The sequence below is a fragment of the Prionailurus viverrinus genome, chromosome X (assembly GCF_022837055.1).
Source record: "Prionailurus viverrinus isolate Anna chromosome X, UM_Priviv_1.0, whole genome shotgun sequence".
Lineage (NCBI taxonomy): Eukaryota > Metazoa > Chordata > Mammalia > Carnivora > Felidae > Prionailurus > Prionailurus viverrinus.
Genome location: NC_062579.1, coordinates 39626647 through 39652390, shown reverse-complemented (window position 1 = coordinate 39652390; position 25744 = coordinate 39626647). Strand labels below are relative to the sequence as shown.

Here is a 25744-nt window from a genome sequence, read left to right as displayed (position 1 = left end):
ATTTGTTTACATATGTGTACACTCCAAAGAATAATTACACAGTAAACATTCATGAAATCCCCATTCATTAAAAAGACCACTCTGTCTCCACTGAGCAGGCTGTGAGCCACATTTGTCACATTTGTCAGGGTGTGAGCCAAATGTGAGCCACATTTGTCATAAATCATGTGGACATATATGTGGGGCTCACTTTCTGAACTCTGTTCTGTTCTTAATTACTGTAGCTTTATAACAGTAAACAGTGATCTGGAATGTCCTCCCATCTTGTACTTTTTCAAAGGATTTTGGCTTTTCTAGGTCCTTTGTGTATCGATATACATTTTAGAAATCAATTAGTCAAATTCCATGGAAAAATCTTTTAGGATTTCGTTCCGGACTACACTGAATCTCTAGATCACTTTGGGAAGAATTGACATGTTCACAACCTTGACTATTTCTATTAGTAAATTTAACATATCTCTCCATTTGGTTAGGTCCCCTTTAATCACTTGATAATATTTGATCATTTTTTCCCATGGAGATCTTGCCCATACGCATATTGTGTTAGGTCTATCTCTATGTACTTCAAAGTTCAGATACTGTTGGGAAGTGATATCCTTTTTCTTATTTTAATTTCTGACTGGTGCTTTTTATGTATTTTACAAAAATATTTTTTAAAAATCAGTACCATTTCTGTTGCCAAGCCCTGGCCCATAAATATCCTATCTTTGCCCCTACTCACCCTCCCATCCAACCCTGCTATGGCCCCGCCCTGTGACCTTAATCTCTCTAAAGCTGGGGGAAGAGAGGGAGGCTGTGTGCAGATGGCTCTTCAACCTCGAAAGGAGGATGTCGGCATCTGAAGGCGGGAAAGGTGAGAGCAGCCTTCCACCCCTATAGACCCTTGGAGCAATCCTGGGCTCTGCTCTACCCTCTGTCCCTCTGACCCATCTCCTGCCCAGCAGGACCCCACTCCCGGAGAGCCACCAGGGGATCAGAACCACATCACCCTGTTTCCATCCCATCCAGCAACAAACATAGCCTTACCACCACCTGAACCCTGACTCTCAGCCTGACCTAGACCCTGCACCTATGGCCTCCCAGCCCCATCCACAGCTTTAGTTCCCAGCTGAATCCCGACCCTAATCCTGGCCCCAACCTCTATTTTAGTGCCCACCCTGAGTCCAATTCCAAAGCCAGCCCCAAGCTTAATCCCAACACAAACCTTATCAACCAGAGGGCAAACTCCTGTTAGAGTCTAAACGCCAACATAGATACAGCCCTTACTATGAGCTCTAAATTCACCTAACCTCAGCCCCAATGTCTGGATATCAATACTGTTAGTGAGTAGGTCTCTGACTTTCCAAAAAGAGCGCAGATCCATTTTTAAGGACAGAGAGAGAGAGAGAGAGAGAGGAGAGAGAATGAACACTCTTGGTGGTAGTAAGTCATGAAGGCTTGGAGTCAGAAATTACATAGGTTTGGGGTGCCTGGGTGGCTTAGTCGGGTAAGCATCCGACTTCTGCTTAGGTCATGATACCATGGCTTGTTAGTTTGAGTCCCGCGTCCGGCTCTGTGCTGACAGCTCAGAGCCTGGAGCCTGCTTCAGATTCTGTCTCCCTCTCTGCTCCTCCCCTGTTCATGCTCTGTCTCTCTCTGTCTCTCTCAAAAATAAATAAAAACATTTAAAAAATTAAAAAAAAAGAAATTGCATAGATTTGAATCCCAATTCAGCCACTTCACCAAATCACTTAATCTCTTTTTGCATCAATTTCCTTACCTACAAAATAGGAATAATAGTTGGTGCTAGACATTATTCTGAATGCTAAACTCATTAATCCTTACAACAACTCTAAAATGTAGGTACTCTTATCACTCCATTACACAGATAAGGAAATTGAGGCTCAGAAAGGTTGTGCAATTTTTCCCAAGACTACACACAGCTACCAAGTGGCAGAGTTAGGATTTAAACTCAGACAGCTTGTTTTCTCCAAAGCTTGGGATCTTAACCAAGCCAACCTACTGCCTCACAGAGGCTGAAACAAGGCCATGGGAATTGGGAATGGCCTTAGCTGAAAACCCCAATGCCAAATTCAAATCCCATTCAAACTTAACTTTAACCCTAATCTTGATCCTAATTCTAATCCCAACTCATTCAAACACCCAGTCCTAACTCTAAATCCTATCTAAAGCATACTCCACTCCCACCGGTATTTAAACCCAACCCAGAAGTCCACCACTCGAATTTAACCCTAAATTTGCCTCCAGCTATAAACTTAATCCTACCCCAAGCCAATTTAAACTCCCTACCAAGTCTAACAGCAAATCTTACTTGGAAATGTAACATCACCCTCCGTTCTCCATAAACTCTCTCAACCCCCAATCAATTCCAACACCAATTCTCACCCCTCAATTTTTAACTCAGGCACCCCCCAACTTTCCCTAATTTTACAAGCTCTTCTTCCCCCACACACTGGGATGGGATCAGGAAGGAGGTAGCCATGATTGCCCTAATACCCAGTCCCTCCCTGACTTGGTTTCTCCACACAGACACCATCCCAGAGCCCAGTCCAGCCAATGGGACAGGCCCTGGTCCTGAATGGGGGCTGTGCCCTGGGCCTCCAGCATCAGGGGGTGAAGAAATCAGCGGGGCATCAGGCCTGGGGACCCCTAAGCGAAGGACTCAGCACAGTAAGCACAAGACAGTGGCAGTGACCAGTGCCCAGCGGTCACCCCGAGCGCTCTTCTGCCTCACTCTGGCCAACCCCCTGCGGCGGTCCTGCATCAGCATTGTGGAGTGGAAGCATCCTTGGAAACCAGGGGCAGCGCTCAGGGGTGAGGGTCACCAGGGTACCAAAAATCAAGGATTAGGCCAGGGCTGGAATGGAGGAGGGCTGAGGTCACTAGGGATCAAGAGTCAAGAATTGGGGATGCTTGGGTGGCTCAGTCAGTTAAGCATCCAAGTTTGGCTCAGATCACGATCTCACAGTTCGTGAGTTCGAGCCCCACATGGGCTCTGTGCTATCAGTGCAGAACTGCTTCAGATCCTCTGTCCTCACTCTCTTTCCCTTCCCTGCTTGCACTTTGTCTCTCTCTCCCTCTCTGTTTCTCTGTCTCTCTGTCTCTCTCTCTCTCTCTCAAAAAAAAAAAAAAAGAGCCAAGAATTGGATTAGAGGGTGAGTTGAGAAACGTGAAGGTCACTGCAGGGAGGGGGAGTGTCAAGGGTGAAAGACTAAATCACAGCAAGAGTTGGGGATGTCTAAGAGTTGGGTTCAAAGTCAAAGCCTTGGTCAAGGCAGGGGTTGGGAATGTCAGGGCTGGTTACCTTGGGTCAAGCGTCAGCATTGGGTGGGGAGGGCCCCAAGGGAATGTGGGGATATTCTGAGGCCTATCTGCCTGGGTCCTTGACTATCCACCTGAGGCCCTTCGACATCCTCATCCTGCTGACCATCTTTGCCAACTGTGTAGCCCTGGGGGTCTACATCCCCTTCCCAGAGGATGACTCCAATACTGCCAACCACAACCTGGTGAGGCTCACCACCCCCGCCACCCCCAGCCACATACAGCCCCAGTAGAACCACACCACAACCTTTCAATCCTCCCCACACCCGCTCCTCTCTGACCCAGATGGCCCGCCCCCATCCAGCCCCACCCTAGGTCCGGGCTAAGCTTCCCTTCCCCGGCCCCCCTCAAGCCCCACCCCCAAATAACTCCCTGCTCTCCCACCTCACCCCCGGCTCCGCCCTCAGGAGCAAGTGGAGTACGTATTCCTGGTGATTTTCACTGTGGAGACTGTGCTCAAGATCGTGGCCTATGGGCTGGTGCTCCATCCTAGCGCCTACATCCGCAATGGCTGGAACCTACTCGACTTCATCATCGTTGTTGTCGGGTACGCTTCTGCGAGGGACACCCCCACCTTAGTTCAACTTCCTACCCCAGGCCCGCTGAATTCGGGACTCAGGGGAAAGTCTGCTTCCGACTGCCTCCATCTGGCAGCCAGAATCAAGAATATTAACGTTTTAAACTTGTTTGCATTTCCAGTTACAGGGACTTGTGCTTTTCCGAGAAGAGAGGGGTGGAGGGAGGGCCCAAGGCCGGACCTCTGCCTCCTAATTCCGTGCTACCCCACCAGGCTGTTTAGCGTGCTACTGGAGCAGGGCCCTGGTCGGCCGAGAGACACCCCACATACCGGCGGGAAGCCGGGGGGCTTCGATGTGAAGGCGTTGAGGGCTTTTCGGGTGCTGCGGCCACTGAGGCTGGTGTCTGGGGTCCCAAGTGAGTGGCATGCCCCCGGGGGTTGGAGGTGGGGGAGGGGAGCAGGAGAGGGTTAAGCTGACCCCGCCCCTCGGTCCCCACAGGCCTGCACATCGTGCTTAATTCCATCATGAAGGCGCTGGTGCCACTACTGCACATCGCACTGCTCGTGCTGTTCGTCATCATCATATATGCCATCATCGGACTCGAACTGTTCCTTGGACGAATGCACAAGACATGTTACTTCCTGGGATCTGGTCAGCCATTCCACCCCTCCCCGGACAAGACACTCCCCTCCACTGGCTACTAGGCCCCACCCACTTCTCCTTGAAACCCACTCAAATCCACGAGACTCCGCCCCCAACCTTAGGCTCCACCTCCAGATAAGCAAGCCCTATCCCTTTACTCAAGACTCTGCCCTCAATCCCAGACTACAACCGCCCCTTTGCTAATAGCTCCTCCCTCTATCACGAGTCTCCACTCACAGGCCAAGGCCCTACCCTGCACTCGACACCATCCTCCAGGACTGACCCCATATACTCAGGCTCTTCATCCAGACCTCAGCCCGAGCCTTGCCCCCACTCCATTTTCAAGACACCCTTCCCAATTCACAGGACTCCTCCCCCAGGCTCAAGTCTCACTGTTATTTACAAGATTCCACCCTAAATTTTACAGTTCCACTACCCGGATACCTGTAGCTGTGACTCACAACTTTCCAGTGGTTCAGAATCCTGACCTAGCAGAGTTAGGAGCTTAACCTTGCCCTTGATTTAGAAAAATCTCGAACCCCATACTGAACTTCCCAGGTGGGCGGGGCTACAAGGTAGCCGTGACTGGCGGGGCGGGGGGGGCGGGGGGGGGGCGGGACGTGCTTCAAAATCGGAACTGATCTCCCCACAGACGTGGAAGCGGAGGAGGACCCGTCGCCCTGTGCGTCTTCTGGCTCGGGGCGTGCATGCACACTGAACCAGACCGAGTGCCGCGGACGCTGGGCAGGGCCCAACGGAGGCATCACCAATTTCGACAACTTCTTCTTCGCCATGCTGACGGTCTTCCAGTGCGTCACCATGGAAGGCTGGACAGATGTGCTCTACTGGGTGAGGTGGATGGCGGGCGCACAGCGCGAGACTGTACCTGCCTTTCCTCCGAGAGTGTCTGCATATCCTGAGAGATGCATGCCCTCTCTCTCCCCAGATGCAGGATGCCATGGGGTATGAGCTGCCCTGGTTATATTTCGTGAGTCTCGTCATCTTTGGGTCCTTCTTCGTCCTCAACCTTGTGCTTGGTGTCCTGAGTGGGTGAGAAGCTTAGACACCTTCGCCAATAGTCCCTTTCCCATTTTTTTTTGTTCCTAGCACACTCCTAGGCACTCTTTCAGAACCCATCTGAAATACCCCTTCATGCAGTCAGTCAACATTGAACATCTGTGTGCAAGCACCATTTTAGGGATGGAATAAAAGACAAAAATCCCTGTCTTCTTGGATATTACACTGTGGTGGAGAGAATAGCAACATACACAGTAGATTGTGTATACACCCATGCGTGCACACCCATAGTGGTTTATTTTTATTTTTGTTTTTTATTTTAAGTAGACTCCACGCCCAACATGGGGCTTGAACTGACAACCCTGACACTTGTGTGCTCTACCAACTGAGTCAGCCAGGCGACTCACATATGTAGTGTTTCGTATGGAATCTGTGCTATGGAAAGAAAGGATGGATAAAAATATAAATGGGCAAATCTTGCAATTATAAATAGGGACAATCAGGACAGACCTCCTTGAGAAGGTGTTATCTGAGTAGAAATGTGACACAGATGAGATAATGGGCCATGTGGATGTCTGAGGAAAGTGTTCCAAGCAAAGGGAACAGCCTTTGCTTCTGCAAAGCTAGAATGTGCTTGACCTATTCAAAGAACAGCAAGGAGGCCGGTGAGTCTGGAATGGTAAAGGCATGGGAGCCAGGGTGGTCCCCCCCTCCCAGCCCTCTATCTTCCTCCCTCAGAGAGTTCTCCAAGGAGAGGGAGAAAGCAAAAGCACGAGGGGACTTCCAGAAGCTTCGGGAGAAGCAGCAGTTGGAGGAGGACCTCCGGGGCTACCTGGACTGGATCATGCAGGCAGAGGAGCTGGACATCGAAGAGTCCTCAGCTGATGGCAACTTTGGTTCTATGGCTGAAGAGGGCCGGGCTGGCCACCGTAGGCAATCCCAGTCTGGCCCATTCCCTGCCCCACGCATGCCTCAGATGTGGGCTACCCTCCTGAGACCCAGCCCCAACCGGCAATGACTCCAGGCCCAGCCCCCAGTTCTGACCTAGAATACAGACCCAGACGCAGACCCCAATACCCTTCCCAGACTATACCCAGAACAAAGATTCCAAATAACAGCCCCCCCTGCCATATGCGCACGCCTGGCCCTAACCCAGCCTCAGGCCATGCTCCCCAAATGTCCTCCCCACCCTGCAGGGCCACAACTGGCAGAGCTAACCACTAGGAGACGTGGACGTCTGCGCTGGTTCAGTCACTCCACCCGCTCCACACACTCCACCAGCAGCCACGGTGAGAGTCCATCCAGATTGGGGAGGGGGACGGGATGGGTAGACAGAGAAGAAAGCCAAGTGTGGAGCCTTTGGGTCTTCACGGACTGACCTCTATTCCCACCCCGACCACAGCCAGCCTCCCAGCCAGTGACACTGGTTCGATGACAGAGACCCCAGGCGATGAGGAAGAGGAGGAGGGGGCTCTGGCCGGTTGTACACGCTGCCTGTGAGGGCCCGCAGCCCTTAACCCCTGACCCGGCCCAGAACCCCATCTAGACCCTGACCCCAGTCCTTACTTTACCCTCAAACCTTGATCCCAGCCCCCCACCTCCAACCCCAGCCACTGACTGCCCCTTGGTCCTTTATGACGCCCACCTCCCATCCTCCTCTTTTCCAGAAACAAGATCATGAAAACCAGGGTCTGGTGAGTTGGGATCCTTGGACCCCATGACTTTGTAAATCCCACCTCCGAGTCCCCCATGACCACCGGGCTACCCAACTGAGCACCCCCAGGCCTGGTTTAGGTAGGTGATTTCATCAGTGGGCTCGCATTTCCCCTCAGCCGCCACCTCCGAAAAGCCAATCGGGGCCTTCGGGCGCGCTGCCGGCGGGCGGTGAAGTCCAATGCCTGTTACTGGGCCGTGCTGCTGCTCGTCTTCCTCAACACACTGACCATCGCCTCAGAGCACCACGGACAGCCCGTATGGCTCACGCAGATCCAGGGTGCGTACCTCCCCTCGCGGACTGCCAGCCCTCTTCCCCAGTCCCCAATTCCCTCCACCCTAGAAACCCAAGTCCAGGATCTCTAGGGTTCCTCAGACCCCCCAGACATTGCATTCCTGCCCTAATAAATGCAGAAACCTTAGCTTGTCCCACCCCACGTTGTAGCTTACACTTATGTAGCACTTGTGTGCATCAAGCTCCATTCTCAGCACTTTACATGTATTAACTCAATTTCTCTTCACCAAAACCTTGTGTGAATTAAGTGCTAAGGCACAGAGTACTGAGCACTGAGGTAGTGAAGAGTTCACTGATTAATCCCAGGACTCAGCTAGTAAGTGAGTCAGGCAGGTGGCTCCAGAGTCCAGAATCTTAACTCCACACTGTCTGGATGGGTTAACCCCTCCATGTCTCTGTTTCCCCATCTACAAAATGTGGACAATATGGGGCACCTGGGTGGCTCAGTAGGTTAAGCATTCGACTTCGGCCCAGGTCATGATCTCAGGGTTCATGATTTCGAGCCCCACATAGGGCTGTGTGCTGACAGCGCAGAGCCTGCTTGGGATTCTGTCTCCCTCTCTCTCTGCCCCTCCCCTGCTCACTCTCCATCTCTCTTTCTCAAAAATAAATAAATAAAACATTTTTTTTAAATAGGGACAGTAATTTTATCTGCTTCATGGGGTGGTTGGGGGGGATTAAGTGAGTTGAAGTGAAAGGTGCTTAGAACATTGCTGGACCCACATAGAGTGCTATTAAGTGTTAGCTCTTACTATTACTTGTTTTCACCTCAACCCCAACCTGAATACTGAACACACTTCTCACTGCAAGCCTCAAACCAGCCTCAGTCCCAACTAAACCCCAGACTCCAATGCTACCTTTGAGTTGGAGTTTTCCTGAACTCATGGAGGCTCACCAAGGCCCCCACCCCAATTCTGCCCCTCACCCCAGTTCCGAGCCCCTCAAAACCTCACCCACTCTGACCTATAAATTCAATTCCTAACCCTAGTGCTACCACCAACCTGTGTCTTGCCTGATACCAGCTACCTCAGATCGCCCTGTGGCCCCTACCTCCCTGCACATCTCCAAGGAAATTGGCCAGTTCGGTCACCTCTGTCCTTCTCCCCACAGAGTATGCCAACAAAGTGTTGCTCTGTCTGTTCACGGTGGAGATGCTTCTCAAGTTGTACGGTCTTGGCCCCTCTGCTTATGTTTCTTCTTTCTTCAACCGCTTTGACTGCTTTGTGGTCTGTGGGGGCATCCTGGAGACCACCCTGGTGGAGGTGGGCGCCATGCAGCCCCTGGGCATCTCAGTGCTCCGATGTGTGCGCCTCCTCAGGATCTTTAAGGTCACTAGGTGTGTGTGGCGGGGGAGGACTGGGGCCCCAAGCACAGCCCCAACAGCTCCCTCCCCAGTTCCAGTGACTATCTGCATCACCGTTCATTTAGCAAATATCCATTGAGGGCATACTGTGGGCCAGACACCCTTCCAGGTCCTGGGAAACCCCAGGAATCAGAGCGGACACAAGTTCCTGCCTCATGGAAATTAAAGTCCATTGGGGAGGGTGTCTACTCCATTTCCATCCCCTTCCTCAACCTCAGCTCCAGCTAAAACATTATTCCCAGCACCATCTCTGAACTCAACTCCATACTCATCCCTAACCTTACACCATCTCTAACTCCAATCCCCAGCCACTCATTATACCAAACTCATTTACAGCCCCAACACCCAATCCCAAAGCCAGCCCCATCTCCAATCTCATCCCTAACTTGCAGCCCCAGCCCCATCACTAACCACAACCTCCATGTCCCTAGCTTCTAACCAGCAACCTATCTCCAGCTGCAACTCCAGCCCCAGACTCTATCTCATCCCTATCCCCTCCTCTATCCAACTCTCAAACACAACTTTATCCCCAACTCAGCCATCTAAAACACCAAATACTCTCTTAACCCCTAACCCCAACCCCAACCCCAGCTATAGTTCCTAACCCCAATCCCAGCCCCAGTCCCAACCTGAACCCAATTCTAACTTCATGAACTTCCATATAACCTCCATCCTAACTTCATCTGTCATTACACCCTTAACACCAACCCTAACCCCAAACTCAATCTTCCCCTCACTTCTTATTTTCACCTCAACCCAACTCCAAAGTTCATTTTAACCCAGCCCACCCCTAGTGCATCCCAAGCTGGCATCCTGCCCTTGCCCCTGACTCACCACTGGACATGTCCACCCTCCATCTCTATTCTAGGCACTGGGCATCTCTGAGCAATTTGGTGGCATCCCTGCTCAATTCAATGAAATCCATCGCATCGTTGCTGCTTCTTCTCTTCCTCTTTATCATAATCTTCTCCCTGCTTGGCATGCAGCTGTTTGGGGGCAAGTTCAACTTTGATCAGACCCACACCAAGCGAAGCACCTTCGATACCTTCCCCCAGGCCCTCCTCACTGTCTTTCAGGTGGGGCCTGGAAAGCATGGAATAGGTGGGTCTGGGGGGGGACCATACGGTGGGGGGTCCAAAGAGATTCACAGTGAACTCCCACCCTCAGATCCTGACAGGTGAGGATTGGAACGTGGTCATGTACGATGGTATCATGGCCTATGGTGGCCCCTTTTTCCCAGGAATGCTGGTCTGCGTCTACTTCATCATCCTCTTCATCTGCGGCAACTGTATCCTTGGAGCTTTGGGGGACTGGATGTTGGTAGAACATGGGGTAAGATAGGGGGTTGTTGATGGCCCACAGTCAGGCTGCTTCTTAAACCTTTGCAGCCTGAACTCACCCCAGATATCCTTTTGAACGTGTTTCTCGCCATTGCTGTGGATAACCTGGCCAGTGGAGACACAGGAACTGCCAAAGACAAGGGCAGGTGATGTCTGGCTCTGCCATCAAGACAGTCTCTCCCTGGGATCCCTGACTGGGTCCCCACACATACATCCCACACCATCAGAGATGCCTCAGCCACCCTGGCAATCCATCCACACCATCAGAGATGCCTCAGCCACCCTGGCAATCCATATCCCCAGATCCAATCTGCCAGTCCCCATTCATTCAACATGCATTCATTGAGCACCTACTTTGTGCCAGGCCATATTCTAGACACTGAGGAGACAAGAGGGGTCAAGGTAGACAAAGTCTTCACCTTCATGAAGCTAACATGTTCATGAAGTTAGGGAAGGCAAGCAAAACACAAACAAATGAATATATAACGCAACTTAATTAAATATATACTAATAATATGTAATGAAGCAAAGAAAATGGAATAAAAGAATAGAGAGAAATGAAGATTGCTATTTTGGTTAGGGTAGTCAAGGAAGGCCTCTATGTGGAGGTGACCGCTGAACAGAGACCCAAGTGAAGTGAGGGAGTGAGCCATGAAAATATCTGGGGAAAGAGTGCTCAAGGCAAAAGGAAAGGAAGTGCAAAGGTCCTGAGGTGCACATTCAGCACATTCACAAAAACCACCAAGGAAATCAGTGAGTCTGGAGTGGGGTGAGCAAGGAGGAGAGTGGTAGGAGGTGAGCTCAAATGGGAGAATAAGAAGGCCATACTAGGGGCATTCTGGGCATGGCAAGGACTTCAGTTTTTGCTCTGAGTGGGAGCCATGGGAGAGGTGTGATCAGACGAAGAATGTGCCAGACTTAAGATTTAACAGGACCCCTTTGGCTGCTGTGAAAAGGACAGACTGTGAGGATGAGGGCAGAAGCAGGGAGGTTCTATGGGACCTCAGAAAGGTCTGTTCTGACTACATTGACTCCCCCTAAGCTTTGCCTATCTACTGCAAACCTTAGCAATCACTCCCCCTTTCCTCACACAGGGAGAAGAGTGCTGAGGGGAATCCCCCACAGGAAAATGGAGTATTGGTAAGTTAGAAGCCTGGGCATTGTCTATACCTCCCATTACCATCAATACCTGTATATGTGTATATCTTTAACTCCCATCTTCTGCCTGTGCATTCCTCCATTATTGTGTTCCTTCCGTGCCTCCCCTGGGTCCATCCTATAGTGCCTCCCCCACCATCAGTGACCCCCATATTTCTGTCCCCAGGCACCTGGTGGGGAGAATGAAGAAGAGGAGGGCAGAAAGAATGAAGGAGCAGGCAAGTGGGCAGGGGCAGGTGGAGGAGGTGTGGGACCTTAGAGACAGCACCCGGGCAGAGCTCTTGACCCCTGAGACCCCTCTCTCTGAGCAGAAGTCTTTTCTGAAATCATCTTGAAAATAATGGGCTTGGGGTTTCGCCAACACCATTTGGGATGTTGAGATTAAAGAAGAGAAACAGACATTTTGTTTTACTGCAGAACTTCTCAGAGCCTTTATTATAAAATAGTGTGTATTTGACTGTGAGGATAGTGATGTTCATTCAACACACATTTCCTCAGCTTCTACTGTGCCCCAGGCACTGTTCTAAGTGCTGGAGACACAACAGTGAGTTTGCCACATGACAAGCACTGTTGTAGGTGCTTTACATACATTTTCTCAATTAATTGTCTGTATTTTGATCTTCTTCTGGTGCCAGGCATGGAGGAAGAAGAGGAGGAGGAGGAGGAAGAGGAAGAAGAGGAGGAAGAAGGTGCAGGGCATGTGGAACTCCTGCAAGAAGTTGTACCCAAGGAGAAGGTGGTACCCATCCCTGAGGGCAGTGCCTTCTTCTGTCTCAGCCAAACGAACCCGTGAGTGCTGGGAGTGGGTAGGGGGCCAAGGCAGGAGGGAATAGGGCAGGTGGAGGGCCAGGAAGCAGCCAGGGCTCTGGCAGGTGCATGGCCTGATTCAACAGAGCCTGAACTGTGTCCCTTGGGGTCTCCCAACCAACTCTGGGGTCCTGGGCTCTGACCAAAACCCATTCCCTACTCCCCAGGCTGAGGAAGGCCTGCCACACCCTTATCCACCATCATATCTTCACCAATCTTATCCTGGTGTTCATCATCCTCAGCAGCGTATCCCTGGCCGCTGAGGACCCCATCCGAGCCCACTCCTTCCGCAACCACGTGAGCCTTTGGCTGGGGGCTGGGGGGGGGGGGACACTCCTAGGGGGGTCCTGCTGGGCACAAGCTGGGGCCAGGCTGGAGACACAGAGAAGATCCTAGTTGGGCAGAAAGAGAAGAGTGATAATGGCAGCTGCTGCAGGTGCCAGCCCTTACTGTGCACACTTGGGGAAACACCAGGGAAATCAGTATTTGGCTGAGGAGGAAGCTTGGGCTCAGAGAGGTTGAGCAGGCCAATGGCACCAATATAGATGAGCAGAGATAGAAGAGCCCAAATCTGCCCAAATCTGAACCCCAGTCTTTCTGGTGGCCAAGACTTTTGCCTTATAGTGAAGTCCTTGATGATGATGAGAGAGGAAGGAGAGGGGGAGGGAGGGACAGGAAAACTTACAGAGAGGTGCACACAGACACACACACACACACACACACCTAGGATTCCCCCCAGTTATGACTCAGTGGCTTTGCCTCTCTTGCCCGCCAGATTCTAGGGTACTTCGATTATGCTTTCACCTCCATTTTCACTGTGGAGATTTTACTAAAGGTAACTAACAAGCCCCCAGTCGTACCCCCAGTTGCCCCAATCCACTCTGCACCCACCCCTGCAGCCCACCTCTCCTGTTTCCATACCCTCCTCCCCTCTCTATCCCCACACCTGGAGTCTAGCCTGATGTCCCTTTACCCTTCCACAGATGACAGTGTTTGGGGCCTTCCTGCACCGAGGCTCTTTCTGCCGTAGCTGGTTCAACCTGTTGGATCTGCTGGTGGTCAGCGTGTCCCTCATCTCCTTTGGTATCCAGTGAGTGACTCTCCCTACCCCCTGCCCACTCCAGTCCTCCCAGAACGGAAGCTAAGCCTGGGCCAGGGCCTGAGGACTGACCCCTCCCCAGCTCCAGTGCCATCTCAGTGGTGAAGATTCTGAGAGTCCTCCGAGTACTGAGGCCTCTCCGAGCCATCAACAGGGCCAAGGGACTCAAGGTAACCCATCCCCACCCAAATCCACAGGACCCATGCCCTGCCCCACTGCAAGGGCCAAGATCTCTAATCAGACTGACCGTTTGCACTGGTGTATGACCTCACAGCCTGGACCCAATATGTAACCACACATCCCTGACCACTGATCATGTGGCCTCACCCATGTCCCTTACAAGTGACTATAAATCCCATACCAATGGCCACATTTCTCTGATACAAGTTCCTGAAACGTGACCACATATCCCTTCCTGGTAAACACTTATTCCTCGTTGGTGCCCACACGTCCCTGGCCCGTAGCACTGCCCCTTGACCATATGTCCCTGACCACACATCCCTGATCCATGACCAGATGTCCCCGGCCCAAGTCCCTGAGCCCCATCTACACCCAGAATCCCTACCCCAGGCTGCTGTGGCCCGCAGTGTTTGTTAGCCATATTTGTGGGTGCCTGCAGCACGTGGTGCAGTGTGTGTTCGTGGCTATCCGGACCATCGGGAATATCATGATTGTGACCACACTCCTGCAATTCATGTTTGCCTGCATTGGCGTGCAGCTCTTCAAGGTGGGAGTAAACACTGGAAGGAGGCCCAGGCATGGGTCAAGGTGGGGAGTAAAGGGTGAACCTGCCTGACAAATATCTTCCATACAGGGGAAATTCTACAGTTGCACTGATGAGGCCAAACACACCCCCCAAGAATGCAAGTGAGTGCTCAAAACCTTGCCTTTTGTGGAGCTCTTGACCCCTACTAAAAGCCAAAGAGGCCCCTAGATCTCACCAAGGCCCCTGGAATCCTTAGAGCTTCCTCCTAAGAACTGCAGAGACTCCCTCAAGTTTTATCAAGGCCCCCCAAACACCGTGAATTCCCCAAGGCCCCAAGATATACCCCCAGAACTTTCCCAAGAGCTGAAGAGGCCCTCATATCTCACCAACCCCTAAGAAACCCCCCAATACCTCCCCCAAACCCCTCTCCATATTCTCCAGAGTTACCTACATTCTACTCCAGACTCCCCAGAAATCTCCAAATACTCCCCCCACCCACCATCACTGCCACCAAATCCCAGGCTTCCATCTCCAGATTACTGTAGAGGGTAGTGGTTAAAAGCATGGGCTTTGAAGTCAGGCATTCCTGGTTCAAATTCATCTCATGAGACATGGGTACATTTCTCAGCCTTGCTGAATCCCATTTTAATTAACTGAAAAATGGGGATAAAAAGAGTGCAGATCTCACAAGGTGGTGGTGAGGAGTAAGTGAGTTACTACATGGAGAGTGTACTACAATGTAAAGTTACTACATGTAAAGCCAAGAACAGTGCCTGGCATATACTTAGTGCTGATAAATGTTGATTATTAGTATTACTTTTTCTTGGGGGTGGTGATGATTATAATGGTGATGATAGCTAATATATATGGTACCAACTAATGCCAGACACTATTCTCATTGAGTGACTTAATTAATCCTTGTAACAAGTCAGGAAATATGTTGTATTATCCTTAATTCATAGATAGGGAAAACTGAAGCACAGAGAGGTTAAATACCCAAGGTCACCCAGCCAGTAAATGGGGGACAGGATATCCAACTCTACCACTCTGCCCTGTTACTTCCATGCTCTACACCTCAGTCCCCTTTCCCCAGATCCCCACCTCTCCTCACCCACCCAGCCTGTCTGCAACATCCACAGGGGCTCCTTCCTGGTCTACCCTGATGGAGATGTATCACGGCCCCTCGTCCGGGAGCGGCTCTGGGTCAACAGCGATTTCAACTTTGACAATGTCCTTTCAGCCATGATGGCCTTGTTCACTGTCTCCACCTTCGAAGGCTGGCCTGCGTGAGGAGCAGGGCTCCAGTAATGGGCAGGGAACAGGGCAGGAGTCTATGCTAGGGTCTTCTTGGGATGGGTGGGAAGGTACCTTGGGATGTGATAAAGGTCTCTTGAGACTGGATAGGGTTTTGGGGGGACTGGTGGGCATATCAAAGAACTGGCTGGGGGTCCTCCAGAAGTTGGCTGGGGATGCTTTGGGAACTGGGTAAGGGGTGTCTCCAGGAATTGGGTATAGGTCTCTGAGGAGCTAGGTGGAAGTCTAGAGAGGACTGGGTGTGGGATTTTGGGGGGACTAGGTAGAGGTCTGGAGGGGACACTGGGGGAGGTCTCAGAGGAGATGGAGCTGGAGATTCAGGGGTTTCCAGAGAGATGTACAAGTCTTTAGGGGTACTAGTTGAAGATCTTTGGGGGAGATGGAGCAAGGAATCCAAGTTTATGGGACAGGATTTAGAGATCTTTGGGGGCTTGTGGAGGAGTTCTGGGGAGGTGCATGGGGTTTCCTGGTGGCTGGAGAAGGATATTTAGGGATATGTGGGAACTTAAGGGATTTGGGGGTCTTGGAGGACCAGGGTAGGGATTCTCTAGAGGGTTGTATGGGGATCTCTAGGTCTCTGGAGGGCTGAGACAGGGAATTGGGGGTCTTTGAGGTCAGGTGGGGGTCTCTTGGGGTATGTGTGGAGGTCTAAGGTGGTTAGGTCATGGGATTTGGGGGTCTTTGGGATGCCAAGCAGGAGATTCTGGAGTGTTTGTTATGAGGTATCTGGGGGCATGTCTGGAAGGGGGCTGGGATATCTCCTCATCTACCGCCATTGGCTCCCCAGTCTACTATACAAGGCCATCGATGCAAACGCAGAGGACAAGGGCCCTATCTATAATTACCACGTGGAGATCTCAGTGTTCTTCATTGTCTACATCATCATCATTGCATTCTTCATGATGAACATCTTTGTGGGCTTTGTCATCATTACTTTCCGTGCCCAGGGCGAGCAAGAGTACCAAAACTGTGAGCTGGACAAGAACCAGGTGACCTCTGACCCCTGACCTATGGCCACCAACCCCTCCCCACCTCCTTGCCTTGAGATACCAAGCTCACTCATGCCCTGCACCCATATGCAGCGCCAGTGTGTGGAGTATGCCCTCAAGGCCCAGCCACTCCGCCGCTACATCCCCAAGAACCCACATCAGTATCGCGTGTGGGCAGCTGTGAACTCTGCTGCCTTCGAGTATCTCATGTTCCTGCTCATCCTGCTCAACACCGTTGCTCTAGCCATGCAGGTCTGATCTCCCCCACCCTGACTCCTGCCAGACACTGGACCCTATTCTGTCCACACAGCCCCCTGGGAAACATTAGGAATGCTTTAGGCTGCAAGTGCAAAACCCCCAGCTGACAGAGATTAAGCTATAAAAATATTTTCCACATTTCTTCACATCTAAGGCCAATAATTGTCAGTTGCATCCTGACTTAAGAGATGTAAGAATATAGGGGAAATGGCAGATGGCCATTGTAAGTTGCCATTGATTGTGAAATGTACCCCAGTGTCAGAGGTTCTAAATGTGAAAAGATGTGCATAGTGGAGTCAACAATATATGATAGCTACCTCACATAACAAGAAGTGTAGAGATGGGCTGTTTGATTATGGTTCATCAGGTATCCAGGCTCTTTCTCCTCCACCATTCTTAGCAAGTTGGCTTTCATTCTCATGATTGTTGCTTCATTATCACAAGATAACTGCCACAGCTCTAGACATCAAAACCGCATTCAAGGCAGGAAAAATGAGGGAAGGTTGTACCCGGGGCTCTCCTCATTTGAGCCTTTTATTGGAAAGCAAAAATAGTTTTCATGGAAACTACTTAGCAGCAGACTTCTGTTTCTTTCTTAGTCAGAAGTAGATGCAAGGAAAGCCAGGAGATCAAGAGCTGGGCTTTCCAATATCCTTATTGAGAAACAGACAGTGTGAGGGATTTGGCCAACCCATCATGCTATCTCATCTCCAGACTCACCTCAGTCCAAGCCAGAAAATATTTTGTTGTGGGTGGGGAGGTCTCTGCCTCAGGCTCTGTACTCACACCTGACTTTCTCCTCCAGCACTATGAACAGACTGCTCCCTTTAACTATGCCATGGACATCCTCAACATGGTCTTCACTGGCCTTTTCACTGTTGAGATGGTGCTCAAAATCATTGCCTTCAAACCCAAGGTGCCTCCTGCAAGCCTTAGAATCTCCTGCAGTGGGTGAATTCCTTAGGGTGGAGCTCATTGCAGAGCTCTTGGGGGAGGTGGCAGGGAACAGGAACCAAGGACTCTTGAGACCATGGTGTGAGAGGGGTCCATATGCAGGCCTATCATGTGGTCCAAGCTGGGCCCTGCCTCCCCAATGTCCCCTACCACTATTGGTGCCCTATGCTAGCTCTGAGAAGACAGGGCTCTACTTTTTTCCTGCCTACAGCATTACTTTGCTGATGCCTGGAACACATTTGATGCTCTTATTGTGGTGGGCAGCGTAGTGGACATTGCCGTCACTGAAGTCAATGTAAGGACTGGCCTCTCCACTAACCCACCTTTCCCCTACCAACCTTCCCCCCCCTCAACCCCAGGTCTTTCTTTCACATGAGTAGGTGCCTCACTCACCTCCATCCTACTCCTGAAGACTCAGTGCTCTTCATTCTAGCTCTATATCTCCTGAGTCCCTATCAGGTTTAGCCAAAGTCCCCCTCCACCAACTCCCTTATTCCATTTGCAACCTATCCTCTGGCTCTGTCATATCCTAAAATGACTCTCTTTTTATTTATATTATTTCCTCTATTGCCTCTACATTCCTCTCCATTGGCTCCATCATCTCCACCAACTCCTGCCATCTCTTCTGACTACTTCATTGACTCCATTTCCACCACTGACTCCATTGTCTCCGACACTGGGTCTTTCACGGCTCACCAATGACTGTACCATTGGCTCCATCATCTCCTCCATGGTTCTATCACCTCAATTGACAATGCTGCTGGTTCCATATCTTCATCGCTGGCTTCTCCATTGGGTCCTCCATCGGTTCTCTCAACTCCATCATCTCATGAAACCACTGGCTCCATCATTTCCTCCATTGGCTCCATTGTCTCTCTTCCATCATTTCCTGTACCTTCTTCTTTCCCTTCCACCCTCACTGCCAACTTTTCCCACAACCATCTTGACCCACTGCCACATAACCTTCTCCATAATCCCTTGAATAATGACTCTACCATCCATTATCCCCTATATCTGCTACATCATTTCTCCTATGTTCATTTGGGCCTGTGATCTCATCATATCCTCTGTCACCTCTGTCTTGGCTGTATCTCCCTTCAGAATGGTGGCCACCTTGGCGAGGTACCCCCACCTCACAACAGGGACTCTATGCTTCTTTCCACACCTACCTGCCCTTCCTTGCTTCTTAAAAGTCCTTAGAAATGTTCTCTGACTACCCTGGGGCCTGAGTTCTGAGGGATTTGGGGGCTGGGAGGGCCAAATAATGAGATAGGGAGGTGACTGGGGAAACTGTAGACTGATCATACCCACCACACCCTCAACCTCAGAGCTCTGAAGACAGTTCTCGCATTTCCATCACCTTCTTTCGCCTCTTCCGAGTCATGCGGCTAGTGAAGCTTCTCAGTAAAGGTGAAGGAATCCGCACATTGCTCTGGACATTCATCAAGTCCTTCCAGGTAAGCTCCCGTCCCTTTGACCACCCCTCACCCACATCTCATACCTCTCAACCTGAACTGCATCTCCCAGTGTGCCATATCCATCTGCAATTTACCATTTCCGGTTTTCTCTCTTTTCTAGGCTCCCAATTCCCAACATACCTTGGCCTCACTAACCTTATTCTATTGTATTTAGTACCGTGTCCACATTTGGGAGACACTGGTAGTCATGGGAACTTTGGGGATGGGCCACATCTCTCATCAAGCCCAGACTTGAGGAAGCAGTGTATTCTGGGGCTTATAGTTCTTTGGCTGGACCTGAATATCTATCCTCCTCTCCACCCCTATAGGCCTTGCCCTATGTGGCTCTTCTCATCGCGATGATATTCTTTATTTATGCAGTCATTGGGATGCAGGCAAGTGGGGACCCTAGGTAGCATCCCTCAGGCACACTTCTGCTGAGGGGTGTTGGGTAAGAATTCATACACAATGAGGGTGGTGGGTTGAAATACAAGCTGGTTGATGCTGAGTCAGTCCACACACCTGTGAAATGGGATGTGCAGTGACTGCACATCAGGGTTGTGAGGATCCTTTGAGTATTAGAAGTTGTGAAATGAGTGACAACTTGTAGGGGCATGGGTTCGCCCCTCTGACACATGCCCTGTGTGCCCACAGATGTTTGGTAAAGTGGCTCTTCAAGATGGCACACAGATCAACCGAAACAACAATTTTCAGACCTTTCCACAGGCTGTGCTACTTTTGTTCAGGTGACATCTACCCCCGTCCACTGCCACCTTGGTCCCCAGCATGCCCTTGGGTGCTCACATACCCTTGTCTGGGCCCTGGACTGCCTGAGGTGTAGAAATAACAGGGCAGCATGGGGCTACGTTTTGCCTGAGGTCTTTTCTGGCTGTGATTTGAAGAATTTTGTATAATAATCTAGCCTCAGCCATCCTTTTTCTGGCTATAAGATGTATCCTTTTCTTAGGCCTCAGTGCCCCATCAGTAAAACACGAACATGACTGTCATCATCTTGGCCACACCAGCTTCTAAAATATCTAAATGCTGGGGCCCTTGGGTGTCTCAGTCGGTTAAGTGTCTGACATCAGCTCAGGTCATGATCTCATGGTTCATGGGTTTGAGCCCCACATTGGGCTCCGTGCTAACAATGCAGAGCCTGCTTGGGATTTGTTCTCTTCCTCTCTATCTCTGCCCATCCCCTGCTTCGTGCACTTGCTCTCGTTCATCTCTCTCGCTCTTTCTCTCAAAAATAAATTTTTTAAAAAAACTTAAAAAAATAAAATAAAATACTGAAATGCTATCTGTGCCAGATACAGCCCCTGGCAAGAAGTGGATCATCTCCTCACCCCTCCAGCCCCCACAATGACACTTGCCATGACTTCATAGCCTCCCCTCAAGGATGGCCCCTTGTGTGACCCCCCAGGTGTGCCACCGGTGAGGCATGGCAGGAGATAATGCTTGCCAGCCTTCCTGGGAGTCGGTGTGACCCTGAATCTGACATCAGCCCTGGTGAGGAGTTTACCTGTGGCAGCAATTTTGCCATCGCCTATTTTATCAGTTTCTTCATGCTCTGTGCCTTCCTGGTGAGGACCGTTTCCCCACAACCACCACCATTGCCATGGGGGCTGTCCCTGAGGGGTCTGGGGAGGAGGTGGGGAGCCCAGATCTTCAGAGTAGGTGAAAAGGCTGGTCTGACAAGATCAACCCAGGAACTTGTGACCCAGTAACCATAAGTGTACCTCAGCATCCCACCAACCCCCAACACCCTACTCTGCCCTTCACCTAACCCCCACTATTCACTGGCCCACAGATCATAAATCTCTTTGTGGCTGTCATCATGGACAACTTTGATTATCTAACCAGAGATTGGTCCATCCTGGGCCCACATCACCTCGATGAATTCAAGAGGATCTGGTCTGAATATGACCCTGGAGCCAAGTATGACATGTATCCACATAACTGGGATTGCAGGGGACAGTGCACTGCCCCACTCATTCCCCCAGACACAGAACCTCTGACCTGTACCTCCCATTACCTAGTCAATAGATGCCCCAAGTTTCCACTGCCTCTGTTCTCTGTCTTCCCCAACTACCATAGATAGGGTTGGCTCTGGGGTGTTGGTGGGGGAGGTACTTATAAGCTGATGGAGTCTTCAGAAAGGGCTGGAGGGGTTATCTCCAATCCAGCGGTGCCTCCTACCCACCCCACCTGCCCCAGGGGCCGCATCAAGCACCTGGACGTGGTTGCCCTGCTGAGACGGATCCAGCCCCCCTTGGGATTTGGGAAGCTGTGCCCACACCGAGTGGCCTGCAAGGTCTGTGCACCCACCCCCCCCCCCCACCTCTGAGAGGGCTGTCCATCATATGGCAAGGGTGGGCAGGGGTGTGCCTTGGGTGGGGAGGGTGTGTTTTGCTTTATCCTTAAAGGTTTCTGCCCCTGGGCATCCAGTGCCTTCATCCCTGGCATTTGCTCAAAGTGAGTTCTACGTCCCTGGTGTGTGTAGAGACTTGTGGCGATGAACATGCCCCTCAACTCAGATGGGACAGTGACATTCAATGCCACACTCTTTGCCCTGGTTCGGACATCCTTGAAGATCAAGACAGAAGGTGCATGGGAGGGATGGAGAAAGGACAAGAGCAGGAGAGTCCCTGGGGAGGGTGCAGGGATCACTCATTGAGTGATGGGCCTGGCTCCTGTCTCTGAACCTCGAAATGAGTGACTTTGGCTTCTCCAGGCCTGTTTTCCCACCAGTTCAATGGGGGCGGTGTGTGACTGCGGTAGAAGCTGGTGAAGCCCCTTCCAACAGGGAGGGAGTGGCTGTGAAGGGCTCTTCCTATTGGCTCAGGCCCCACATCCTCTCCCGATGCAGGGAACCTGGAACAAGCCAATCAGGAGCTGCGGATTGTCATCAAAAAGATCTGGAAGCGGATGAAGCAGAAGCTGCTAGATGAAGTCATCCCCCCTTCTGACGGTGAGCTAGCTCCACCCCAATTCCTTGAGCCCGCCCAAATGTCAAAGGATTGCTCACCATCACAAAACTAGCACTGGATGGAGGGGGGTGAAGGGGAGCCTATGCTCTGGGTAGGGGGGTAACAGGAGACCCCTGTGTGACCTTGACTTTTCTCCCTTGCCCCCAGAGGAAGAGGTCACCGTAGGCAAATTCTACGCCACATTTCTGATCCAGGACTATTTCCGCAAATTCAGGCGGAGGAAGGAGAAGGGGCTACTAGGAAGCGAGGCCCCCTCAAGCACTTCCTCTGCTCTTCAGGTCTTTAGAGGGGCCTGGGTGCGTGGGTGGGAGTATGTGGAGGACTGTGGCTAAGGATGACTGCCCTCTTGATCTCGCGGAACCCATGTCACAGATGAGGAAACTGAGGCTCCAGGTCTCAGAGGGTCAGTGGTGGCTGAGGGACCCCTTCCCCCACTCCACACTCCTGCACAGGAAGCAGGCTCATGGACAGGGAAATTTAGACCCTGGGCTGCCTTCCTTCCCCATTTTTTCACCCCCACAGGCTGGTCTAAGGAGCCTACAGAACTTGGGTCCTGAGATCCGGCAGGCCCTCACCTGTGACACAGATGAAGAGGAGGAGGAAGAGGGGCAGGAGGGAGAGGAAGAGGAAGATAAGAAGGATCCAGAAACATACACAGTGAGGACAAGTTTTCACTCCCCTGGGAATTTGATTGTAGAAATAGTTCTTCAATTCCTTAGGTAACTTTGACACTGCCTCTGGGGGAAGGGAGGTCCCCAGAGAAGTACTCCCCCTGAAACAGGCAAACAGGTATTATTTGATACCTACCATCCACTGTTGGAGGGTGAGACCCAGATTCAGCCCCTAGTAAGGTCATTGGAGATAAACTCCAAGTGACTTGTGTCACTGACCAAGTGACTTAGATATGATAACATGAATGGCAACATTCAATCCTGTAACTTCCACAGGCCCCAACGGGCTCCCAGCCCCCATCTCGCCGGAGTTCTGTGATTTCTGTATCTCTGCCTGTTGGGGACAGACTTCCAGATTCACTCTCCCTTGGGCCCAGTGACGATGATGGGGGGACTCCCAATTCCAGACAGTCCAGTGTGCCCCAGGCTGGATCCCATGGCCACAGGTATGGTCAAGGGTCTGGTGGGATATTGTAAGGGAAGGCAGGGACTAGCCAATACATGGAGATAATTCAGGAGCAAGAGGGCCTTTGAATGGAAATTTGGGAAGGATGGAAGGGACTCAAGGGCTCGGATGGGAATAGAGGATAAGAAGAGATTCATATGAGAAAGGCAATGCAAAGGTTTAATACAAAGAACACATAGGGGCGCCTGGGTGGTTCAGCATCTGACTCTTGATCTCAGCTAGGGTCTTGATCTCAGGGTCATGAGTTCAAGCCCCACATTGGACTTCACACTGGGCATAAAGGCTACTTAAAAAAAAAAAAAAAAAAGAAGCACATAATGTGGAACTTCCATGGTCCTCAGTTTTGTCACATGTAAAAGGGGGATAATAATAGCACTTATCTCACGGGGATAATGAAAGAATGAAATGAAGTCACACCTAGCTGTCACTTTGACAGCCTCCTCCTCACCTCTCCCAACACACCCCCAGTTCTTGTGTTGAAGGTGTCTCTTCAACAGGCCAACTTTGATTTTTTTTTTTTAAATGTTGTGTCCTTCCCATGAGAAATATGTATTAAAAGAAAGCCCATGTTCATTTTAAAATGATGACAGGTTAATTTTCTGGTATGTGAGTTTTCCCAATAAAAAAAAAAAAAAAACTGGGGCGCCTGGGTGGCTCAGTCAGTTAAGCAGCCGACTTTGGCTCAGGTCATGATCTCGTGGTCAGTGAGTTCAAGCCCCGTGTCAGGCTCTGTGCTGACAGCTCAGAGCCCGGAGCCTGTTTCAGATTCTGTGTCTCCCTCTCTCTGACCCTCCCCCGTTCATGCTCTGTCTCTCTCTGTCTCAAAAATAAATAAACGTTAAATAAATAAATAAATAAATAAATAAATAAATAAAATCCTACTGTAGGGATGGGGCACAGAACAAGAAGGAACCAGCAGTGCAGGGCCACATACTGAGGGGCGGGGGGGTGGTGGATCTGGTCTGTCTAACTTGCTTCACTTTCCCCAGGAGAAGCTCTGGGGGGTTCATTTTCACCATTCCAGAAGAAGAAAGTTCTCAGCCCAAGGGAACCAAAGAGCAAGAGAATCAGAACGAGGAAAAGGAAGTCCCCGCCAAGGACTCTGGCCATGACATGTAGGATGAGCCCATTAGCCATGTGCAGGAGGGCAGAACTAATGGAACCCCATCACCCATTCCCAAGCCTGAGCTCACCCCCAGCCCTCTTTCCCGCACAGGCTCTCCTACCTAGATGAGCAGGCAGGGACTCCCCTGCGCCCCATCCTTTTGCCACCTCACAGACCCCAGAGATATGTGGATGGCCACAATGCACCACGCCGCCGTCTGCTGCCCCCCACACCTGCAGGTGAGAGAGGGCATGGGTGCTGGGGGCCCCACAAGGGCCAGCAGGGCAGAGGGCTGGGGTGGCATTGAAATTCTTCTTCGCCCCCTCTGCCTTCCCCTACCCCCAGGTCGGAAGCCTTCCTTCACTATCCAGTGTCTGCGGCGCCAGGGCAGTTGTGAAGATTTACCCATCCCAGGCACCTATCATCGTGGGCGCAACTCGGGCCCCAGCAGGGCGCAGGTGAGATGGGGGAATAGGGTGCTAAGGTCTGGAAGGGTAGAGTCATCCTAGGCTGAATTTATCAAACACACTACATCTTCTGAGGAATGGGGCATGTATGAATTCACAAAACCCTCACTGTACCTGTGACATAGGTTAGTTCCAGTTTACAGATGAGGAAACTGAGGCTCAGAGAAGTTTACCCCAGATCACACAGCTAGTAAGTGGCAAAGCTCATATTTAAACCCAGGTCTTCTATGCTCTTAAATAAACTCAAGTCTGATTTATATGCATTCAGTTTGACTCCAGCTGTATTTGCAGGGGTGGGGGTGGTAAGATGTAGGCACAGGGCTGAGTCCTAAACTTTCACACGTCACCCATCTATAATTATCCCCCTGATGTTTATTCTGGTCCAGGGTTCCTGGGCAACCCCTCCTCAGCGGGGTCGGCTCCTATATGCCCCACTGTTATTGGTGGAGGAGGGTGCAGCGGGGGAGGGGTACCTCGGCAAATCCAGTGGTCCACTGCGCACCTTCACCTGTCTGCATGTGCCTGGAACCCACTCAGACTCCAGCCGTGGCAAGAGGGGCAGTGCCGACAGCCTGGTGGAGGCTGTGAGTCCAGCAGGGCTGTGGGCAAGAGGGATGGGGGAGAAGGGGAGGAAGTGGGAGCTTGGGAAGGAGGGAATAGAGGCCTTCAGTCTCTGTGTTATGCATGTAACTGTCTATCCCCTTGCTCTGTGACTGCTCAGCATGATGTGTGTGTGACCGTCCCCAGTGACTACCCTGCACACCTTCATGCATGCATCATCTATCTACACTGACCCCTCTGTGCACACTGCTTTGGCTCCATGTTGTGCTCTCTGTCAACTCTGATCCCATCTGTGCCCCCAGGTGCTCATCTCTGAGGGCCTGGGCCTCTTTGCCCGAGACCCACGCTTTGTGGCCCTGGCCAAGCAGGAGATTGCAGATGCGTGTCGCCTGACACTGGACGAGATGGACAGTGCTGCCAGTGATCTGCTGGCACAGGGGACCAGCTCACTCTATAGTGATGAGGAATCCATCCTCTCTCGCTTAGATGAGGAGGACCTGGGAGACGAAATGGCCTGTGTCCATGCCCTCTGA

The 25744-nt window shown here is 51.2% G+C and overlaps 1 protein-coding gene across 2 annotated transcripts; it reads left to right on the top strand.

Moving 5' to 3' along the window:
* Window positions 1–828: 828 nt before the first annotated feature.
* CACNA1F (calcium voltage-gated channel subunit alpha1 F) lies at window positions 829–25744 on the top strand. 2 transcript variants are annotated; one of them, XM_047843763.1, is made up of 48 exons: window positions 829–853; window positions 2530–2782; window positions 3401–3506; window positions 3729–3868; window positions 4112–4254; window positions 4338–4490; window positions 5134–5330; window positions 5428–5531; window positions 6237–6394; window positions 6695–6787; window positions 6901–6994; window positions 7166–7192; window positions 7331–7491; window positions 8617–8842; window positions 9738–9945; window positions 10037–10157; window positions 10274–10355; window positions 11304–11349; window positions 11534–11585; window positions 12003–12156; window positions 12342–12471; window positions 12950–13009; window positions 13158–13264; window positions 13356–13443; window positions 13893–14000; window positions 14088–14140; window positions 15119–15265; window positions 16081–16282; window positions 16376–16534; window positions 17346–17456; window positions 17706–17789; window positions 18596–18616; window positions 18823–18951; window positions 19281–19346; window positions 19606–19697; window positions 20375–20534; window positions 20762–20889; window positions 21169–21265; window positions 21455–21557; window positions 21821–21922; window positions 22089–22219; window positions 22464–22598; window positions 22889–23058; window positions 24068–24171; window positions 24291–24422; window positions 24529–24641; window positions 25037–25234; window positions 25514–25744. In XM_047843763.1, exons 1-48 carry the CDS (start codon window positions 829–831, stop codon window positions 25742–25744), a joined length of 5904 nt encoding a protein of 1967 aa, XP_047699719.1. The 2 variants fall into 2 exon arrangements, with proteins under 2 accessions (XP_047699719.1, XP_047699718.1); XM_047843762.1 differs by having other exon boundaries at window positions 6237–6427.

Bases quoted from the DNA above. Each gene is read 5' to 3' on its own strand.
- CACNA1F (XM_047843762.1), top strand. From the start codon at position 829: ATGTCGGCATCTGAAGGCGGGAAAG. The intron at 6,428-6,694 runs GTAGGCAATCCC...CCCACCCTGCAG, and splicing joins AGAGGGCCGGGCTGGCCACC to GGCCACAACTGGCAGAGCTA. The intron at 16,283-16,375 runs GTGACCTCTGAC...ACCCATATGCAG, and splicing joins GTGAGCTGGACAAGAACCAG to CGCCAGTGTGTGGAGTATGC.